The sequence below is a fragment of the Corvus kubaryi genome, unplaced genomic scaffold, assembly GCF_017639235.1.
Source record: "Corvus kubaryi isolate FWS band 111438036 unplaced genomic scaffold, C.kubaryi_AGA036_p1.0 37308, whole genome shotgun sequence".
Lineage (NCBI taxonomy): Eukaryota > Metazoa > Chordata > Aves > Passeriformes > Corvidae > Corvus > Corvus kubaryi.
This window is the reverse complement of record NW_024581096.1, coordinates 19643576-19662655: the sequence shown is the minus strand read 5'-3', so window position 1 is coordinate 19662655 and position 19080 is coordinate 19643576. Positions and strand designations below refer to the sequence as shown.

General features: G+C 39.2%; 1 protein-coding gene across 1 annotated transcript in view; it reads left to right on the top strand.

The window, feature by feature from the left end:
• The first annotated feature begins 500 nt into the window (after positions 1-500).
• The window catches only part of RIT2 (Ras like without CAAX 2), a 182147-nt gene continuing 163567 nt past the window's right edge, over positions 501-19080 (top strand). The window contains exon 1 of the mRNA XM_042028769.1: positions 501-808. Within this exon, the coding sequence (XP_041884703.1) occupies positions 706-808 (103 nt within the window). The 5' untranslated portion in view covers positions 501-705. The remainder of the gene's footprint in view (positions 809-19080) is intronic.

Here is a 19080-nt window from a genome sequence, read left to right as displayed (position 1 = left end):
AACAAAGTACCATTTTTTTTTCCCAAAGTATCTGGTTTATTTCTGCAAATAATTGATGCAAAGTGAACTAAAATGAGTATTGATCTGGGGACAAATCTAGCCTTAGAAAACTTTTGTCTTTGCAGTAAGCATCCCAAAGAATAGAGAAGAATAAAGGCTCTTAAAAGTTGTTACTTGTTTCACTTGTAATGGTATTAAGTGTAAAACTACCAGACTTGATAAACATAGGATGCATATTTAACTCCAAGGTGAAAAGAAGGTTGTCTGGTTTGTTTTATCATTAAGATTCAAGCAAATACTATGTAGAATAAACGAGTTTCATAATTAAGAAATTTGATCTATTTTATTTTGCTGGAGTATCTGATCTATTTGTTCAATGACACTGCAACCCCAGAGGTATCAGACCTCTTGAGACTCACAAAACTGCTGCTGTCCAGGAAGGGAAACAGAGAACGATACAGAGCTGGGAGGGGGCAGAGAGAGAATTTTATTGGAAGCTGTTAAAGTGGTTGCTATGAGACCTTCTCCAGCTAACACAGGCACAGCAGTGAGTGTGAGGCTGATAAATCATAGCTCTTGCATTATACCTTCCCTTTCTGCCTTTTTTTTTCCCCTAACACAGGTTTTGTAGTTGTTTAAGATCAGAGAAAACACCTGCCAGTTGCTTTTTCTTCTGTTTTGCTCCCTTCTGCTGCCTCGTGCAAGATGGAGCTAGAAAATGCAATGATCAGCTCCTCGAGCAGTTCTTCAGCAGGCTCCAGAGAGTACAAGGTGGTGATGCTGGGAGCAGGGGGAGTTGGCAAAAGCGGTAAGTTTCAGCAGCAATATTTTGGGGGAGAAGGGGTGAATTGGGAGCATAAAGTTCACAGGACAGGGGCATTGTTTAATGAGGGGTTTTGTTCCCCTTTCTCTTGCACATGGCTTGGATAAAAGACTATAGTTCGTGACTGGGGCAATGAGTCAGCTTAATTTGTTAGAGACTGAAGCGCTGCAAGCCTTTTTAATTGGTTATTTGTGTAGAACTGACCTTGGGTCTGCTCTGTGTGAGGAGAGAGCAGTCAGACTGCTGCTGTGAGTTTAACAGCAAGTTTCTGTGTCACTCTCCCACTTGGTGAAGGGTGGTGGTTTGCTGGACAGCGTAGATATAACTTGTTGGCCTGATGGTCCTTGTGCTCAGGTAGAAATCGAGCTAACTGCAAAGTCAGCTGTACAGTGCAGAGTGTGGGGGATGCCTGCAGTGACTCTGTTTTCTTTACCACGTATTTTAGGGTTTTTTTAAATTTTTTTTTTTGCTGAGTGTCATTGTGGCTCAGCTGTTTTTAGTCTCTTCTCCAGTCCGGACAGGTACAGCATGCCTGCTTGAGACTCACTCCAGGCTATGAGGCAGATCTGCAGCATATTTTAATATCCCTGTCCATAGCTGGCAAGATATGCTAGTGTCTGACAATGATATCTCTTCAGAGGAGTCATTATTTTCTCTGGACAGTGTTTTCTTTTTCCCAGATATTATCAGCTTTGATTTATTCTCACTGAAACCAGCATTCTGTGTTCTTACAAAGACTTTGCTGAACACGCAGAGTTTGTCTCAGAAGTCAGTATATTGAGCTGGCCACACAACAAGAATTTGATTATATCTTCTGGAAATTCAAAAGAAAAACAGAAATAGAAACAAAATTACAAAAAGCAGGATAATGTAATATAATACACCCAGGCTTGATTCCAGGGAATTTTCAGGATAAATAGCTGTGACACTAAACTGTAATAACTGTGTAGCTCAAACAAGCTTATTTATATTCAAGCAATAAAATAAAGTATAGCTGCAAAAAGTTAAAAATTGTGAGTGAACATAATTTTTTTTCTGTATCCATAATTTTTGTGTTCTTCTTATATTTAGCTTCAACTTCAGCGGCATATCTTTCAGTGAAAGCTATTTCCCATCAGTATTGCTTCACCAAGCAAACAATTCTTGCACAGATGTTACCATATAATCATTATGTAAAATGGGAAAGAACAAAATATTAGCAATCTCACGAGTAAATTTCTGCAATTTCAAATTATGTCTTCCAAAGAAAAGCAGGTATCCAGGATGTGCCAGCTGGAACTTTCAGTAAAATATCACTTCTTTTTTTCCTTTTTTTCATTTCTTTTTCTTTTTTTTTTTTTAATTTTTTTTCTTCTTCCCTGAGTGTGTCCAAAAGATGACAGCAATTTTCTTCCCCCCCAAATATATGTTTGTAGGAAAAATGTAATTTTGAAAACTTGTTCACCACAGAGTATTAAAAATGATACTACTTTCACAGCATGAATGAATCATAATAGCCAAACTTTATATGCATATGGAGGAAATTTCCAAGTTTCCATTACTATTAGATAAGATTTGAAATCACAAATTTAGTTAATTTGAATCTCTGTGTTCAGGAAACATTAGCTGGTAGTTTAATGAGAATAAAGCCTTTAAATCTGGGGATTGCACAAGGTATGATACATCTCCAAAGCTGAGAACCACATAATTAACAACAAAAATTGTGTGGTCTAAAGAAGAAAAGATAGGATTGTGTATATTTATGAAATTCTATAAGATTAATGAAAACTTTCTGTTGTTATCACAAAAGTGAAACTTCTGGGTGAAAAAAAATTCCCCAGCAACAGAGCATTATTAAGAGTTTATAAGAAAGGAGGTGGGCAGTTAAACTTCTACTGGCTATGAACTTCTGATGTGCAATGGACCTGAAATACTTCCATAGAATCCTGAGAGATAGTTCAACTGATAGAATTCAGATAGAGATAAGTAAAAATAGATGTCATTCCATAAATCATTAATTCATTCTGACTGTTACATAAACAGGATTAATTTACACTGGATGAAAAACAGAAAAAGGCCTTAATGACTACTTTCATTCCACAAGATGAGCTCTGCTTTCCCCTGGTGACCTAGATTTTCTGTATCCAGGAAATTATGAATTTAACCATAAAAATGGATCACAGTAGAAAAAGGATGAAAGACAAAAAAAAAAAAAAAAACAGTTACATTTCCAATTTTGATTTTGACAAATCAGTGATATGTGGTTTAATATATCGATAACATCCTGCCTTTTTTTTCCCATCTTCTCCCTCCTTCTTTGCTTTAAAGTCATGATAAAAACAGTAACAGCTGGGGTTAAATTACTGAGTGGGAGACCTCTTTCGGATGAAAGCCTTTCCACTCCTCAATTTATTCAAATATTAAATAATTCAGGTTTGGAATGAATTTTCCATAGGAACCAAGCCACAAAAATGTTAGATTTCTTTTTATCCTGGATGTAGTTCACTTCTAGAGATCCCCGGGCATTTTGATCTTGTATTGCCAACCCTCCCCTGCTCTCTTACTGTTCCACTCATGCAAGGGGTGAAATGAGGAGGAGGAGACCAACAAGGGATGTTGTTTTGGCATTGGTGTTTACAAAAAATTTTCTTTGGATTAGTCAAGCTTGTCTCTTCACTTCTCTGCTCCAATATGGCAGACTGTCCAGGAGGACAGCCAACATCCTTTTGTTTGGGCTATTCAGTGTGGTGTAAGCTTCACAGGAATTGGTAAAAGAAGATGAACTCAGTGCATTCAAGTCCGACACCCACCACATACAGAGTAATAAAGTGTAAACTGCAAATGGTCTGAGAATTGTTCCTTAAATGTTCTCACACTTCAAAATCAATTCTGGAAAAATAATAATAATTAAAAAAAAAAAAAAAAAAGGTCTGCCACTATTTTATAGGAGGAAAAAGCACAACCTCAAAACCCAGCATTTGGAAGAAATAGGTAATAGTTGTGTCCAATTAAAAAGTACAAAGCTAGATGTACATTTTTATAGGAGTTGATTTCTGTACTCTAATTGTGGAGTATAGATTCCCTAGAATGGGTTATGTCTTCTAAGGCTTCTGAAAACAGAATTCTTTTTGTTTTCAGAGCAATATGTTAATTTATTATGTTGCATATGTTGTGTTCATCATCAAGAATATCAAGTAGAGGCTGATGCAAGTTCAGACCAAAGTTATGCTACAAATTAAACAGAAGTAAGTAAACTAAATTTTCTATGACTCTCATTCAATTATAGTCCATATCAAAATGAAGTATTTCTAATTATAGTTCTATTTCAATTAAAAATGAGAAACTGACATTTGGGCTTCTCTGCCCTGATGACAAGTATCAGGCCACGTCAGTACCACTCAAACCTACCTCAAGTTGACTGATAAAGAGCTCAAGCCCTAAGAACCTTAGTGGTTTTGACACCCGTATTTCACAAATACCTTCAGAGATCAGTAAATAAGGTGTTCTTACATTCCTTTTCTGACGTAGATCAGACCTCTGGGTTTAGCTCTGGTTTTCAGTGTTACAAAAAAAAAAAACCCATGCACTAAAGAGCCTGAAGCCATCCATTGCTGCCTTATATTTAGCAAACCAATTACATGGATAACAATACTTAACTGCAGCACATTCTGCAAAACATTAGCAATGATTAACCCAGGGGTTGCACAGTGACTACTAAAATGAACAAATTGATGTACCTGTGCAACTGAATAAAATAAAAAACCTCCCTCTGATGAAAATTTATTGCCTAAGCAATCTCCAAATGCTGATCAGATTGCACCATAATCCACCTTTATGTGCATCTTCTTGGCTGAATAAAAATGGTTTTTTAGCGTGTTCTTCTTTGTTTGTTTGTTTGTTTTTTCCTAACCCTAGTTAATGATGATTTATTTAAGGCTGAAGATGATCTACAGTTATTCCAGGTAAATAAAATTACATGTTTATGCACAGCATAGGTGTATCACAGATGCAAAGTGAATTTCTTGTTAGCCCTCTTATGAAAGCTGCATTTCAGATGAGTAGAGGAATTCTTCAAAACTAATTAATCTCTCTTCAAATTCTTCAAAACTAACTAATTTCTCTTGTTAATAAGAAAGATTTTTATCTTGGAGAAATTGTTCATATTTCAATATTTATTTCTCAAACTAATTGCCTGATGATCTGTTGCCACCCTACAAAATTTGAAGATATTTTAAAATAATTGTCCCTAGACTTTTGTGAAACTAATATATTTCCAGTTTTATTATATATTGAAAAGTATTTAGAAATGTATTTCCAGGCTTCAATCTTAAAAAGAATAAGAAAGAGGAAAAGAAAAACTTAAGAAAAGATTCTCTCAGGGATATTGGAGGAACTGTGTGAGGAAATGTATTCTCAGTCTGGGCTGGCTAAGGGAGACATTTGAGATATTCTTACCCATTGGCTTCCTTGATTTTTTTTTTTTTTTCTTTTTTCCTTTTTTTTGCCAGTGTGGCATAAAGGCTATGTTTCTACAGATGCAGGTGACTCATCCAATTAATTTCAAGATCATGTGTACACAATAACTTCTAAAATGTGTGAAAACAATTATGTTCTCTGTTATGTGGGAACTTCAGTATGAAGAATTAGATTAAATCTGCAATTTTCTTTAATTTATGTACTCAATTGTCCTTTTTTCTGTCCTGTTTTACCTCTTATTCTGCCTAGATAAAGCAAATTATGTGCCTATTATCTTCAAGCATGTCCTTATAACAAGAGTCCCCAGTAAATAGAGTACCCTGGAGTGTGTGCTGGAGAGCTGACCCACTCCAGCTGTTTGTAAACTCCCTGGAGATAAATTAATGTATGATCCAGGTTCCCCTGAAAAGGATGAAGGGCAAAGGGAAAGATTCCACTGGTATCAAAAGTGCTGAGCTTGAGAAGCATCACTTGGCCCTGCTGATGCTGTTCTTACCCCATCACAGGGCTCGGTCACAGAGCACACTCCAGACACTGATCAAACACCTCAGCAGACATTTTTATTGGAGGGGGTTGGTTTTGATTTGGTTCCTTATTTTCCCCAGGAATATTTTCAGGTACAGCTATGCTTCCTGAAACGCCTGGTAGATGAATCAAAGAAAAGGGTCTGGCCTCCTATCATATCCTGAGGAAAGCCAATCACCAGGATGAAAGTGTTGGATTTAGTTACTGCTCAGTAGGAGTCAAGGTGAAAAAAGTTCCCCTTCAAGTGCTTGGGCATGCTGTGGATTACAGTTAAGGCAATCCAAGTCACTTCCCCCCCCCCCCTCAAAATCATTATAAGTGTAGTTTTTGGTGTCTTAATTTTTCCTGCTTCTCCTCTAATTGCAAAAAATGTCATTTTTTATTTTACTGGAGAAGAAATTAAGCTACCGAATTAACAAAGACACACATCTCTATGCCATCTGAAAAGAATTGCTTGTTCCCTCATAATTCTCTGTCTGAAAAAAAAGGGTAGTCCAGATTTTTAATTCCTTGGGTGTTTCAGGGAAATTATTCTACTTATTCAGATTTAAAAATAAAAAGAAACAAAAAAAGGAAGGATGAAAGAATATTGATTTTTTGACTACAGGCAAACTTCCTTCCTTGGCAACAGTTCTGAAAGGGTGAGGGTACTGACCATTCAAAATGGCATATAAATTCCCTTGGTCACTTCACAGAACTGCCTGCATCCTCTGATTAGCTGTGACCTGGTATAGAAGTGGCAGCATGAGGCTGGGGAAGGAAGGGAGGAGACAGAAGAACTGACAGTGGTGCAGACCAAAGCACATTGTGAGAAATGAGACAACTCTTAAAAAGATTAATTTATTGAAAACAGAAAAATTGAAAAATTACAGAAATCAGAAAAATATAAAAATTTGGGATCCTATGGCTCAGTAGATGGTATGCCCCAGGAGCGCAGGGATATGAGATCTTCTGGCTGAGACAGCACTAGACCTCAGGTAGAGAAAAAGAACTTGCAGTGCTGGGCTGACTTTTAGCTGGTCCAAAGTCAAAAAAAATTACTAATGGCTCCTTAATAGGATTAGGCTTTTAACACCCAGCACCGACATCTCCCACAGCTAGTCTGGAAGAGGGGAGCAAAAGGGGAAAAGAGACCCCGCCTCTCGGCTTCATCCTTTTTATAGTTTTTGCTCCACCCCTAGTCCGCCCACAGCCCGCCCCTTCGGTCCAAAGCGATTGGTGCTTTCCCCTTGATGGATCATCTCCATCCACCAATGGCTCATCCTTGTCAGGGGGGTGGTATTAGTTGAGATAAGGGAGTTACAATGCCTTCATTAAAATTCAGGTATTCAGGTTGCCATGGAGCTTGCCTGCAGAGTAATGGCTCTGTAGCTAAAAATAGCTGCTGGCTATTAGACTGGGTGGTTTTTTTTTTTTTGGCCTTGGAATCAAAATGCAAGTGAAAACACCAAAAAAAAGTATTAAAATACATCCAACACACCTCAAAACACTTGTAAAAGTACACAGTAAACACAGGAAAGATAGTTCGTATGGTGTACCAGTGGCTTGAAGTTTGAAAAGGGCAAGTTAGTGATTTTTAACAGGGGAATTTTTAATTGGGAAGGGTGCAACTCTCTTAATAAACTATTTTGAACAATTGAAAACACTGATAATGGAACTGGATTTTTGTACCTGGGCTGATGGGTTAATTTTAAGATTCAATTTAAAAATATTTAACTCAAAATTAATTAATTAAAGCACTTAATATGCAAAGACCAAGCACAAATAGGGATTTCATGTATGACACACATGGTAATGCTTCTTGACAATTATGTATCCATGGAGAAAAAATCCTAACTGACCGCTCTAAGCCACCAGCTATGTCGTGTCTGGGATGCTGTAAACTGAACAGCAGTCACAGTTCTGATGCACAATAGCAGGTATTTCAAGCAAAATAATTGTGGTGCATGTTGTATTTTTGCCATGCAAAAGTGAACGAACACCTTGTAGAGAGGGGCCACCAATGCCAGACAATCACATCCCTGGTTTGGGTAACTTCCAGTTTTCTCATAAATGAGATTAGGCTCTGGATATTGTACAAAGGCAGAGTTCCTGGTAGGTTTGTGATCTTTGATAACAAAACTCTCCATGTATTTTAGGTTCTTTCACAGGTAGGTAATTGGATTTGTTTCAAGCTCTGTTTTGTGTAATTCCATCTTCTAGACATTTTATCTGTTTGTTAACAACTTTGAGAAAATCCTTGTTTTCTCTTAATACTTGTAGACAATGATGAATTCACACCTCAATCTTCTTTCACTGCAATACACTGAGTATCTGAAACCTGACTTGTAGGACCTTATTTTCCTGCTCAGACCATCCTGTATGCTTAATTAGAAAGCTCTAATATTTCCACATCATTTTCTGAGTACAAATTCCAAAAATTCACATTCTCTTCTATTAGTGGCCTTACTAGAAGCAAGAATGCCTACTGGTTTCCTCTGTAGAGTTATTTTTTGTTACTCAAAGAAGAATGAATTCTTTTATTCAGGTGTAGTTCACAGAGGTCACGTACAGAGAGATAGCTGTAGTAACTTGAAACTATTTTCTCTTTCCCACAGTGCATTTTCTCTTTCCCACCTGTGCTATCACACCTCTTGTGATGACCTAAATCCTGCATTTTCATGTGTGCTATATTACTTGGGACCATTGAATCTGAGAATTCAAATAATTCTGGACCCCTTTCTGATATTCTTCATTTATGTTTAGTGTGCAGGTTATCCACTTAAAAGGATTAAATACATTATTTATTAATCAATTTCTCTTGCGTATGGGCAGACCTTGTGGATAGAGCTGTTTGCCTTAGGGAAATGAGTTAGAGATGTTTTCATTATTTTGGCAGTTCACATAATTCAATGGTTAGAGAGGTGGAGGATTCAATTATGCCCTCTGTACTTAATGGGGTGGGGGGGGAGTGTTCTGCATGTGAGATACCAGCTCAGTGCTGAGAAATCTGTCTGGAGTCCTGGATTCTTCAGCACTAGAAGATGTCTGATAAATAGGACAGAGTTCAAAGAAAACCAACAGAGATGATAAAAGGAGTGACACAGTATGATTTATGATGACAAATGACTATGACTATATTGAAATAGCTGCTGTAGACAGTAATTCACGATTTTTTATTGTGCAACTTGCATATGTATACAGTGATTCAAGGTAAATGGACGTGGCTGTGATGTTGTGTTGGTTTAACACAGCCTGGTTTTTGGTGGGTGTCCCAGTTTGAGACAAATTAAGGGAAATTCTCTGGGAGGAACGTCTCCTCCAAAGAAGGCAGGTTACAGCCACCTTCCCTCACCAGGTTTGGGCAGAAATTCCTTGGAGGAAAGTGAAAAAGGGGGAAAAAAACCCTATTTATTTAATAAACAGCGTGCACAATGGAAAAGAATAATGCTAAATAATAAAACCTCTCACTGTGGAGAAAATCTGGGTAGATTTCAGAGTCTTTTGTGGGTGTGGGTTTCTCCTCTCCAAAGCTGGAGCTTGTTGTGGGGGCCCTCTGGGCTGGTGTAAGGTCTCCCGTTGTGTTCTGGTGTTGTTGAACAGTCCAGAAGAGAAGAAGAAGGAAAAACTGAAGTCCCAGAGGAGCAAAGGAGTTTAACTCTCCATCTCTCTCTTCCAAGAAAAGGAGTCAAGAGCCGGGAAAAGCAGGAAGTGATTGCATCCGCTCTGCAGCAGCAGCAGCTCTCTCTGTGTCCTTGAACACAAAACCACTTTGAAAAGTTCGCCTGGCTTTTTTTCCTTCTCTTGGACCCAATTTTAAAGGCATAGAAAGGCACAGGATTCATGTCTGGACATAGAGCAGGCGATAGGGGATGCACATCATAAAGTCTCCCCAAGAGAGTGGGTGGGAGAAAAGCTGCTCGAAACTTCCATGTCTGGCACAGAGCCAATTGCTGAAGGTTCTTACAATGGGCAGGTTACTAGCCCAAGTAGAGAAGTTGGTAACACCTCTGTGATGACATATTTAAGAAAAGAACAAAACTGGAGGAAGCTCTCTTTTCTTCTCCTGAGGGGTGGTGAGGGCCAGGGCCTTCCTGAGGCTGGGACCGTGTGGCCGGGGCTGCCTGCACAATGCCGGCAGGGACCACGTGGCCAGCAATGAAAACATGGTGAACAGTTCCCCCATATGGAGCCGAAACCTACCTATTAATCTCAGTGAAGCTCTATAAGGACTTTTCAATTGTTGGAACTTGAGAACAAACGAACCTACAGCAACTTTCTCCTGAGTCAGAGAAAAGGGAAAAGTGGGGACACCTGAGGAGAACCAACATGGCGTCACCGAGGTTATTGAAAAGAAGGAGAGGGAGGAGGTGCTGTGGGCATCAGAGCTAAGATTTTTTTTCCCCTACAAGCCATGGTGAGGACTATGATACAACAAACTTTCTCTGTAATTCATAAGTACATAGAGGGATGCAGAGATTCATGCACAGCCCATGAGGAACAGTGTCCATGCTGGAGCAAGGGGATGTTGAAAAGCTGTAATCTAATAAGGAACTCAAACAGAGAGAGGACCTTTGCTTCCAGAGATAGAGAAAGAGAACTATTGCTTCCAAACTAGAACAGCTGATCCTTAAAAGACTAAACCCCATGAAATAAAATGACCCACTCTAGGCAGTTGTGGGAAGACTGCTTGGCCCATGGGAGGGACTCACATTGCAGCAGGTTTGGGCGGGACTACTACACAAGAAAGTTGAAACCATGGTGGAAAGGTTCTCAGAGAACTATCTCCTGTGGGAAGGATCCCATGGCACAGCAGAAGAAAGAAACTCTTTTCCTTAAGCATACTGAAGAAAGATTTTTAAGAGGTGAAATACAGACCAAAACCAACCCATGTTTTGTCTCCTTGTGCAGTTGGTGGAAAGAGGGAGGGACCAGGAAAGAAAGGTGTTCTAGAGGTTCATTCCGTTCTCATCACCCTTTTTACTTTTAATTCTGTTAATAAATTTTCTTTATACTGTTTAAGTTTTGAACCAGCTTTGCCTTTAAGTGTTTTTCCCCTAATTCTTATCTCAATTCAGGAAGTTTTTGTTTTAATTCCCCCTCTTCTGCTCAGCTATAGCAAAGAAAAATAAGTGCATAGCTTTTTTTCATGGGTGCCTGGCACTTGGCCAGTATCAAACCCCAACAGATGTGAATGGGTTGATCTATCCAGCTTCTCCCATCATAACACCCAGATGATATTATATAAATACCCGCCTGGATAAGGCTAGCAAATGAGCTGGTCACTTCCATGCTCCTTTGGAACAGGGGATGGAGAATTTGCAATATTCAAAAGTAATGAATATCAAGAGAAGAACACATATATCCCAAAATTTGAGGAGGAAAGTGGCCAGAATTCCCTAATGGAGAGTAACAATTTAAGAGATGAAATTGAATTAGAACATGTATAATTAAGAGATAGATGAGATCTTCAAGACAAACTTTCTTTGGTCAATAATGGTGGCATATACCCTTAATGATTTGCTTAAAAGCTAGATGGAACAGATTGTGGAAGGGTCTTTGAAAGGAACAGGCTGCTGAAAGTTTTGTTAGTCTAAGTGCTTTACACTAAGAGAATAAATTACAGAGATTGAGTGTTAAAGAGCAAATATACCTGAACAGAAAAAGCACTTACAGTTTTCAAATTCTCTTATAGAAGAGAAGGACTACTGTCATCCTCAAAATTATGAGATGTGTTAATAGTCATCAGGACTTTTGGCTGATATGGCGCTAATAATGTACATAGCCAGCAGTTTTCTTTGTGTTCAGGCTGCTAAACAGAGATCCTTATGCTGGTCTCAAGATTGTATTTGTTTATTCTGTACAAAAAAAGTAATTTATGTTGCCTCAAACAGAACTAAAATGTGTCCTCTAGTGTATAAACACTCCTGTAGAACTGGAAATGTGCTGAGGTAGCACCCTTAAAGTACTGGCCATCTCGTGTGTGTGTTGGGTGATGGTGCAGATGGAAGGCAAACAGATCTGTTAGCTCACCTCTTGCTGTTCTCTGTTCCAGGGATGGAAATGGAATTTACTGATTCAGGGTCTTCACCTACACTCCTTCTATGTGAACACTTATGTGTAGGACCCAAGGGAATGTCATGAAGCTGAGATGGGGGAGGTCTAGTTTGGATATCAGGAAAAGGTTCTGCCCCCAGAGGGTGATTGGACACTGAAGAGGTTTCCTGTGGTACGGTCAGCACCAGACTGACAGAGATCAAGAAACATTTGGACAATGCTCTCAGGCACAGAGTGGGATTGTTGGGGATGGTGCTGTGCAGGGCCAGGAGTTAGATTTGATGACCCTTGTAAGCCCCTTCCAATTCAGGGTATTCTATCACTCTAAGTGATTAGTACTCACAGAAGGTTATATTAATGAGTCTGCTTTTCATGGTGTGATTTATTAAAACAGAGCTTCACTTAGAGTGAAGATTTCAGTGACTTGTGCACTGCTCAGCTTTTCCTGTTCACACTGCTTGCTGTAAAGAGACAAGGCTATTCCTCAGGAACAGGAATCAAACTATCAAGGACTCTCCTGGTTTCAGCCACACACAAATCTGCCATTTGAAATGCCCAGATTGAAGTCTCAAACAAGGGAACAAGCACTGTTTCATGACAATGACTGGGCACTGTCGGTATCTTTGCTGTAAACAATCTGTTGAGGCAGCCACAGGAACTGTTTCCCTTCCAAGCCATCCCTGCTGCTGAGCCGAGCCATCTGCAGCATTTTTGGCACGTGCTATTTGCTAGAATTTGGAGGAGATTAATTCCCTTAGGGACACTCTTGAAAGCACAATTAAGATTTTTTTTTTTTTGTGTGGCTGCTTTCATCTCTTTTCTTTCTATATTTCCCATTATATTCCCTTCCATTCCTCTGGTAATCCTTTTCCACTTTCAATTTGTTTTTTGACTTTAATTAGTCTCCCTTTATGCCTGAAAGACTGTCTAATTTTCTTTCCTAGAAGCTGGAAGTCTCATCATGCTCACACAGCTCCAATGACAGGAATTGGGTGTTACCAGAGTGTTGTGCAGGGTCTCAGTTTCAGAAGAAGTGTCTTGGGAAGACACTTTTCCCAAAAGTGTCCCACTTTTCCCTAGAGATCTTCTAATACATTACCTGCCCACTAGGCACTGGAGACACTAGCTAAAATCACTTTGTTTCAAGGCTGATGGGGAGCATCCAAAAGATGAGGGTGTGAATGTAAAAGTCTGTCTCAGGAGATGCCAAGTTGGACTATCATGAATTTGGTCTCCAAAAGAATTATGTTTTCAACTCATGTGGTCAGTGTTTTATCTTTTCACTAAAATCCTAGAACTAAATGAGTTATTTCAGGGGTCCCAAAAGTGAGCTCACAAATATTTATAAGATTTAAAAATTAATTTCATAATCTTTGGCAAAGTAAAAGCTGTAATCAGCTCAGAGACTGATGAACGTATTTCTTCTTCAGCTTACACTGACTGCAGTTTATGAGAGTTATGAGAGACTGCAGTTATGTTGTGTAATTTCTTTCCTTGCAATCTCCTTGAAGTGCTAATGTAATTCTGTAGTTCTTGTCCATTTTCACATGCCTGAAATAAAACAGTCCTAGCTCAAATTTGTATTCTCTGTCAGATCCTGTGATTCCTTTACTAACTTGATTGCTCTGTCAGATTCTGTGATTCCTTCAGTAACTTTACTAGCCTACTACCTGCATGACAGCTTGTTGTGTTATACTGAACTTTTCCCTATTGAACCAGATCTTGACTGTCTTTACAGAAATGTCTCTTTAGAAGCTTGCAAAACGTGTACTGTTGTTTTAGATGTTTATTCAGAATGTTCAAAACCAAACCCAAGTGTTGTCAAATTCTCAGTTGTTTCAGAAACAGCAGCTTCTTAAGCCATCCAGAATGCCTGGCAGGCTTTAAAATTTCCCCTTCTCTAAATTTTTTCTGGACTTTTTAATATAGAAATGTTGTTCTCAATTTGATTAAAAAGCAGTCATTAGACATTTTCTTCACAACATACCTGGTGCCATGGTCATTTGATCACTCATCACACACAGTATGACAGAGCTCTGCTCTGTGCAGTATCTGGCACTGGGTCCAGACCAAGGATGTGTTCCTGGTCTTCATGGGGGTCTCCTAATATTTGTAGATATGCTCTAGAAACACATTGTTTCTCTGCTGGGATTAGAGAAGAAGAAAGAACAATCTATTACAGTAATCAAGTAGCCCCTCATGAGCTCCAGAAACCGCCTTCTTGTGCCTTTCTTCCACTTAAAGCAGTTTCATTCAATGGATTTCCCAGAGTAAAAAAAAAGAAGTGAATTTGCAACATAATCACTCTCAGTGCACACTCTACTTACTGGTCTGTTCATATAAAAGTGGAAGTCAAAAGATCTATTTTTCAAATCTTTCCTAAGATACTTTAAAGTTAAATGCCTGACATAACAAGGAGTGCATCACATAATTTTCCTCTGTTTTTTTTTCCCCCCTGAGGTAACATGCTCAAAATGACAATTGACTATGGTATTTTATGGTGAGGAAGGGGTTAGGAAAAAGTCAAAAAAGAAGATATAAAAGAAACAATCCAAGCAATTAGGATGGGAAATGTTAACAGATGTCGACGACCAAGAGTAAAGAACAAGTCAATGGAAAAAAAAGAGACATAGAAAAAGATTGAGAAAACAGAAAACTATAAACAGATGAGTAAAGCAATGATAAGGGGGTAAAGGGATAGAAGGAAAATGCAGCAATTTGTACTTCTAAGAGCATTGGTTTCACACGCTGTTTTTCCACTGCAGTAATCCTACCTGGTGCTAATAGCACATAGTCATATCCCAACACCTGTACACAAAATGTACACAGAGGTCATGTTAGAGAATCATTCTCCTGCCTCTGTGACATCTTATCCCGTGTTTCTCACTCACTGGCTCTCTGGAGTAGGAAGCTGGAGAGGCATCATCACAGCTGTAGACTGGTGTGGGTTGATTTCTTCTGCCACGGAACAAGCCATAGGACAAGAGAAAATGGCCTCAAGTTGTGCCAGGGGAGGTTTAGGTTGAAAATTAGGAAATATTTCCTCAGTGAAGGGATGTTCAGGCATTGCAACAGGCTGTCCAGGACAGTGATGGATTCACCATCTCTGGAAGTATTAAAAGAACTTGTCCATGTGGAGGTTAGGGACATGGCTTTGTGGTGACCTTGTCAGTGTTGAGTTAATGGCTGATCCTGATGATCTTAGAGGTCTTTTCAAACCTTATTTTCCTATGATTCTGTGATTCTAAATCTTCTCAGCACAGCCCTTTTATGTTCTCCTGTAGTGGGTTGAACCTGAGTTGATAGACAGTCTTAGACTAATGACGCTTCTCACAATTTACATATTTAAATCGTGCGGAAAGGCGGGAATTTCTTTTTGTTCCAGCTCGCGTGCTGGAAGATCGGGGGGTCTCTGAGCCTCCAGGCCCCGCCAGACCGGGGGCCCTACCCCTCCCTCCCTTTCCAATGCCGCGGCACAGACCCTGGGCTGCTGGGGGGTGGGAACTGTCCCAGAGCTGCAGGCAGCTAAAACCAGCCAGGGACTGCCACACAGCTAAACCCATCTGGCGCAGCTTCCTGGGACCGGTGGGTCCCTCTCCTCTCCCTCTCCTCTCCATGCAGAGCTGGCAGAGCCAACAGGAGCCGGCGGAGCCTCCTGTCTGCAGCCAGCACACTTCGTGCCGAACTGAAGAGGACACCACGCAGCCAGCAGCACACAGGGAGCGAGGCTTTCTCCACCGTAAAGCCTGAACAAGAACACTCTTCAACGTGGCAGCTTCAGAGCCAGAGAGAAGAGAAAGTGAGTCACGTGAGACGGAGCTGAAATGGCGACGGGAGAAAAGAGGGCGGTGCCGCGATTCTGGCGCGCAGCTTAAAAAACTTCCTCCAGGCCGTGGTAAGAAACTGTAATACCACAAACTCTTTGTCTCTTTGACCCATTTGAAGTATGGATTCTCCATATGGGGGGATGGAGAATTCACTTGTGGCCCGTGAAGATTGTGAAGAGTGCCTATGCCAGGCTACATAGAAGCAGTGAGAGGCTTTTAGAGACTTGTGGCAAAAAAAAAGCCTTTGTGTTCAGGCCAAAGTAACTCTTCCTTAAAAAGATTAATAACCCCGTGTGATAGCCTGTGTTTGGCAGTGTGAAGGAACTGTGAGATTTTCTTAGAAGAGATGTTTTACACCACAGCAGATTGTTTCTTTCCGGGCGGGTCTGCTGTTGGTGGCAGTTTGGGAACCACGTGCAACTGAAGAAAACCCTTTTTTCCTTAAGCGTATGAAAGAGACTCATCAAGAACTGCAACACTGACTAAAATCCCATGTTCTGTTACCCTTTGTGCGAGTTGGGTAAAAGGAGGAAAGAGCTGGAAGGGGGAAAGGGGGTTTGCTTTAATTTCTTGCTATTTCTTTTTGCTTTTAATTCTATTAGTAATAAAACTCTTTCTTTGTACTGCAACTGTTTAAGTTTTGTGCCTGCTTTGCTTTCTCATAAATCTTATCTCACAAAAGGAAAATAAGGAAGTAATGGATATTTTGAACAAAAGCACTACATCTTCTCAGCCATGTACAAGGCTGTGTAAATCTAACATTAATATAAATTTATGGGGTGCTAGGCAAAGCGATGCTTCTCGTGTGTGGTTTTCTGACAACCATCAAGAACTCAGAGCAATCTGTGGGCCCCAGCCTTAGCAAGATGTAACACCCTGTGAAATCAGTGGGAGGCACAGAATTTGTCAGACTCTTCTGTGTTCTTTGAAGAACTAGATTCCTCCACACACAGAAATCTTCAGTGGAATAATGAATCACAGTGATGCTAGAGGGATATCTCCTTTGGTACCAGGAGTTAAAATTCTGTTTTCCCCAATCTGGGAAAAAATGACAAGATGAAAAACAAATATACATGTATTTCTATATGTTTTCTCTTATTCTTTGTGACCCAGCTCTTACCTTTGCTCTCACTCTCCAGCTTTTACTGCTCATAACAATATAAACAAACCTCTACTTCACTATAATAAATTTTGAACAAGTGGCAGTAGGAGGAAAAATCAAAACAAAAAACTAGTGACTATAAACAGATTTAAATACACGTATCCCTGAAACATGCTCATGTAAGGTTTATTTAAGTGTAAAGTAACACACATTTTCACTCTTTAAGGAAAATAGTTGTTAGTGCCAATGTGTTATTCAAAGAATTTATAGAAAGCTGTGCAAAACCCAGTGAGATAACCACTTGTGCTGGTTGACAGTGACAGCATATTTAAAGAATAGGATCACTTGGTGATTGAAAGCTTTTATTCCTCAGTTTCATTTACCTAAAAATAACTATGGATCAAAATGGTTTGCATAGCTGCCTTTTATGTTTCTAAACCATCACTGTACATTCTGGATGAGTATTAGTTCATTAAGTTTTAAACCAGTTTTGTGTGTTAGGATACTTTAGGGTGGCGTAATTCAAATACATTTTCAAGCTTATGAATAAGATGCATTTCTGATTGGCTATAGGTAGGAAAAATGCAGAAATTGAAACTTTTATTCCAAGAAATTGCTAGTTGTTCCCTTTCTGATTCTGAGCATCACAAATGAAGCAGGTAAAAATTGTAGGCCGTGAGTAATTTACAGGGCTGGATCTCTTGGGAATATCTTTAACACCACTGGTGTTAATTTAGTCACAACAAAAAGCAAGATGTGGATTGGGAACAGGTGAGATATGTTGTAGTCAACATGATTGCTCAGGAAATGACCTAGGCAGACAGAATAACCAGTTTTCACTGTGATGAAAGTTTCTGAATCAAATGTTTCCCTGGCTCACAGTCAAAGTTCAATGCCATAGACAAATACCATGAAAAATTCTTTTCAGCTTTAGTGCATAACAAGCTGCTAAAAATCATTAAGAAGTTGGTGATAGAATTACTTGTCTCTGAGTACTAATTCCTTCCACCCACTTTTATCTCTTCTCTCCTTGCAGGCTCTTCCTTCACATACATGGTAGAATTTATGAGAGAAGTAGGAAATGTAAAATACCACCTGTTTATTTTAGTAAATGGTGTGGAGTCCGTGCTCTCTATCAAAATTCCTTTTATTTTTCCCATAAACTTACTGTAAGTTTATTTCCTGCCAATAAAATATTTTGCCAGGAATATGGCAATGTGGAAGGGCTTGGATTTGCAATCTATTGGGAAAGGATTTTCTGTTCCAAATTTATTTTATTTTATTTATATGCCTAATTTATTTCTATATTTAAATTAATGTCAGGATGTCTAACATATGATGAATTTCTCACAATGGCACAGTGTTTAAAAGTTACCTATCTTCAGAACCCTCTCTAGTTAAGCTGAGAACCAAATACATGTTTGTTTACTTAGTGGAAAACCAAGATAGGATGGGCCTTATTTGTTCTGTCAGTGTCTTATGTGTCATATCTGTTCAGCTCAGTGATTACTGTCAGTATTGTGGCATTTGAAAGAAGACCTGAAGAGAGTGGAAATGCAATTTGTGTTCTGTGTTGCCTCACGCATCACGAAGAAAACTGGCAGCTTGACCTTAGCAGTAGAGCAGAAAGAATACAGCTTTTTGTACACTGAGAGTTCCAGCCAAATGAATGCATCTTAATGGGGAAGTCACTTACTCCAGAGTAGGTGGGGAGGGGAGGGAAACAGGAAAATATTGTGCAGCTGAAGAAAAAAATATCTGTATTTGTTCCTGACTCTCTCTTTGAAATTACCATAGAATGCCTTGACCCCTATTTTCTGCCCTATTCACTGAAACATCTGAATTAAAATGGTTAAAGCAGTGCATGGTTAAGTGGAATGGAGCAGAGAGAGGGAAAGGTGTGGGAATTTCCCCTGTAATTTCTGTAGATTTGGAGAAAAGCATCAAATAGTATTGTGTGCAGCTAATATTATAAGACAGTTTATGACAAAATTGAAAAGGCAATGAACCTCAAGAGTGTTTCGTGTTTGATCCATTATGGAAGTGAACAGCTAACTGGATTAATATTTCTGGGCTATGGGAGAGTTTCCAAAGTTTAAAACGTTAGCCTTTGTTTAAGCAATTAGAGTGGATTTATCACAGCCAGCATCCAACAGCAATTATAGTGGATTGATAGAGCTACTTGCTCACTCCCCAGTCCTACAGGAAAGAAGGAGAAGGAAAAAAAAGAAAGAAAAAGAAAAAGAAAAAGGAAAAGGAAAAAGGGAAAAGAAAAGAAAAGAAAAGAAAAGAAAAGAAAAGAAAAGAAAAGA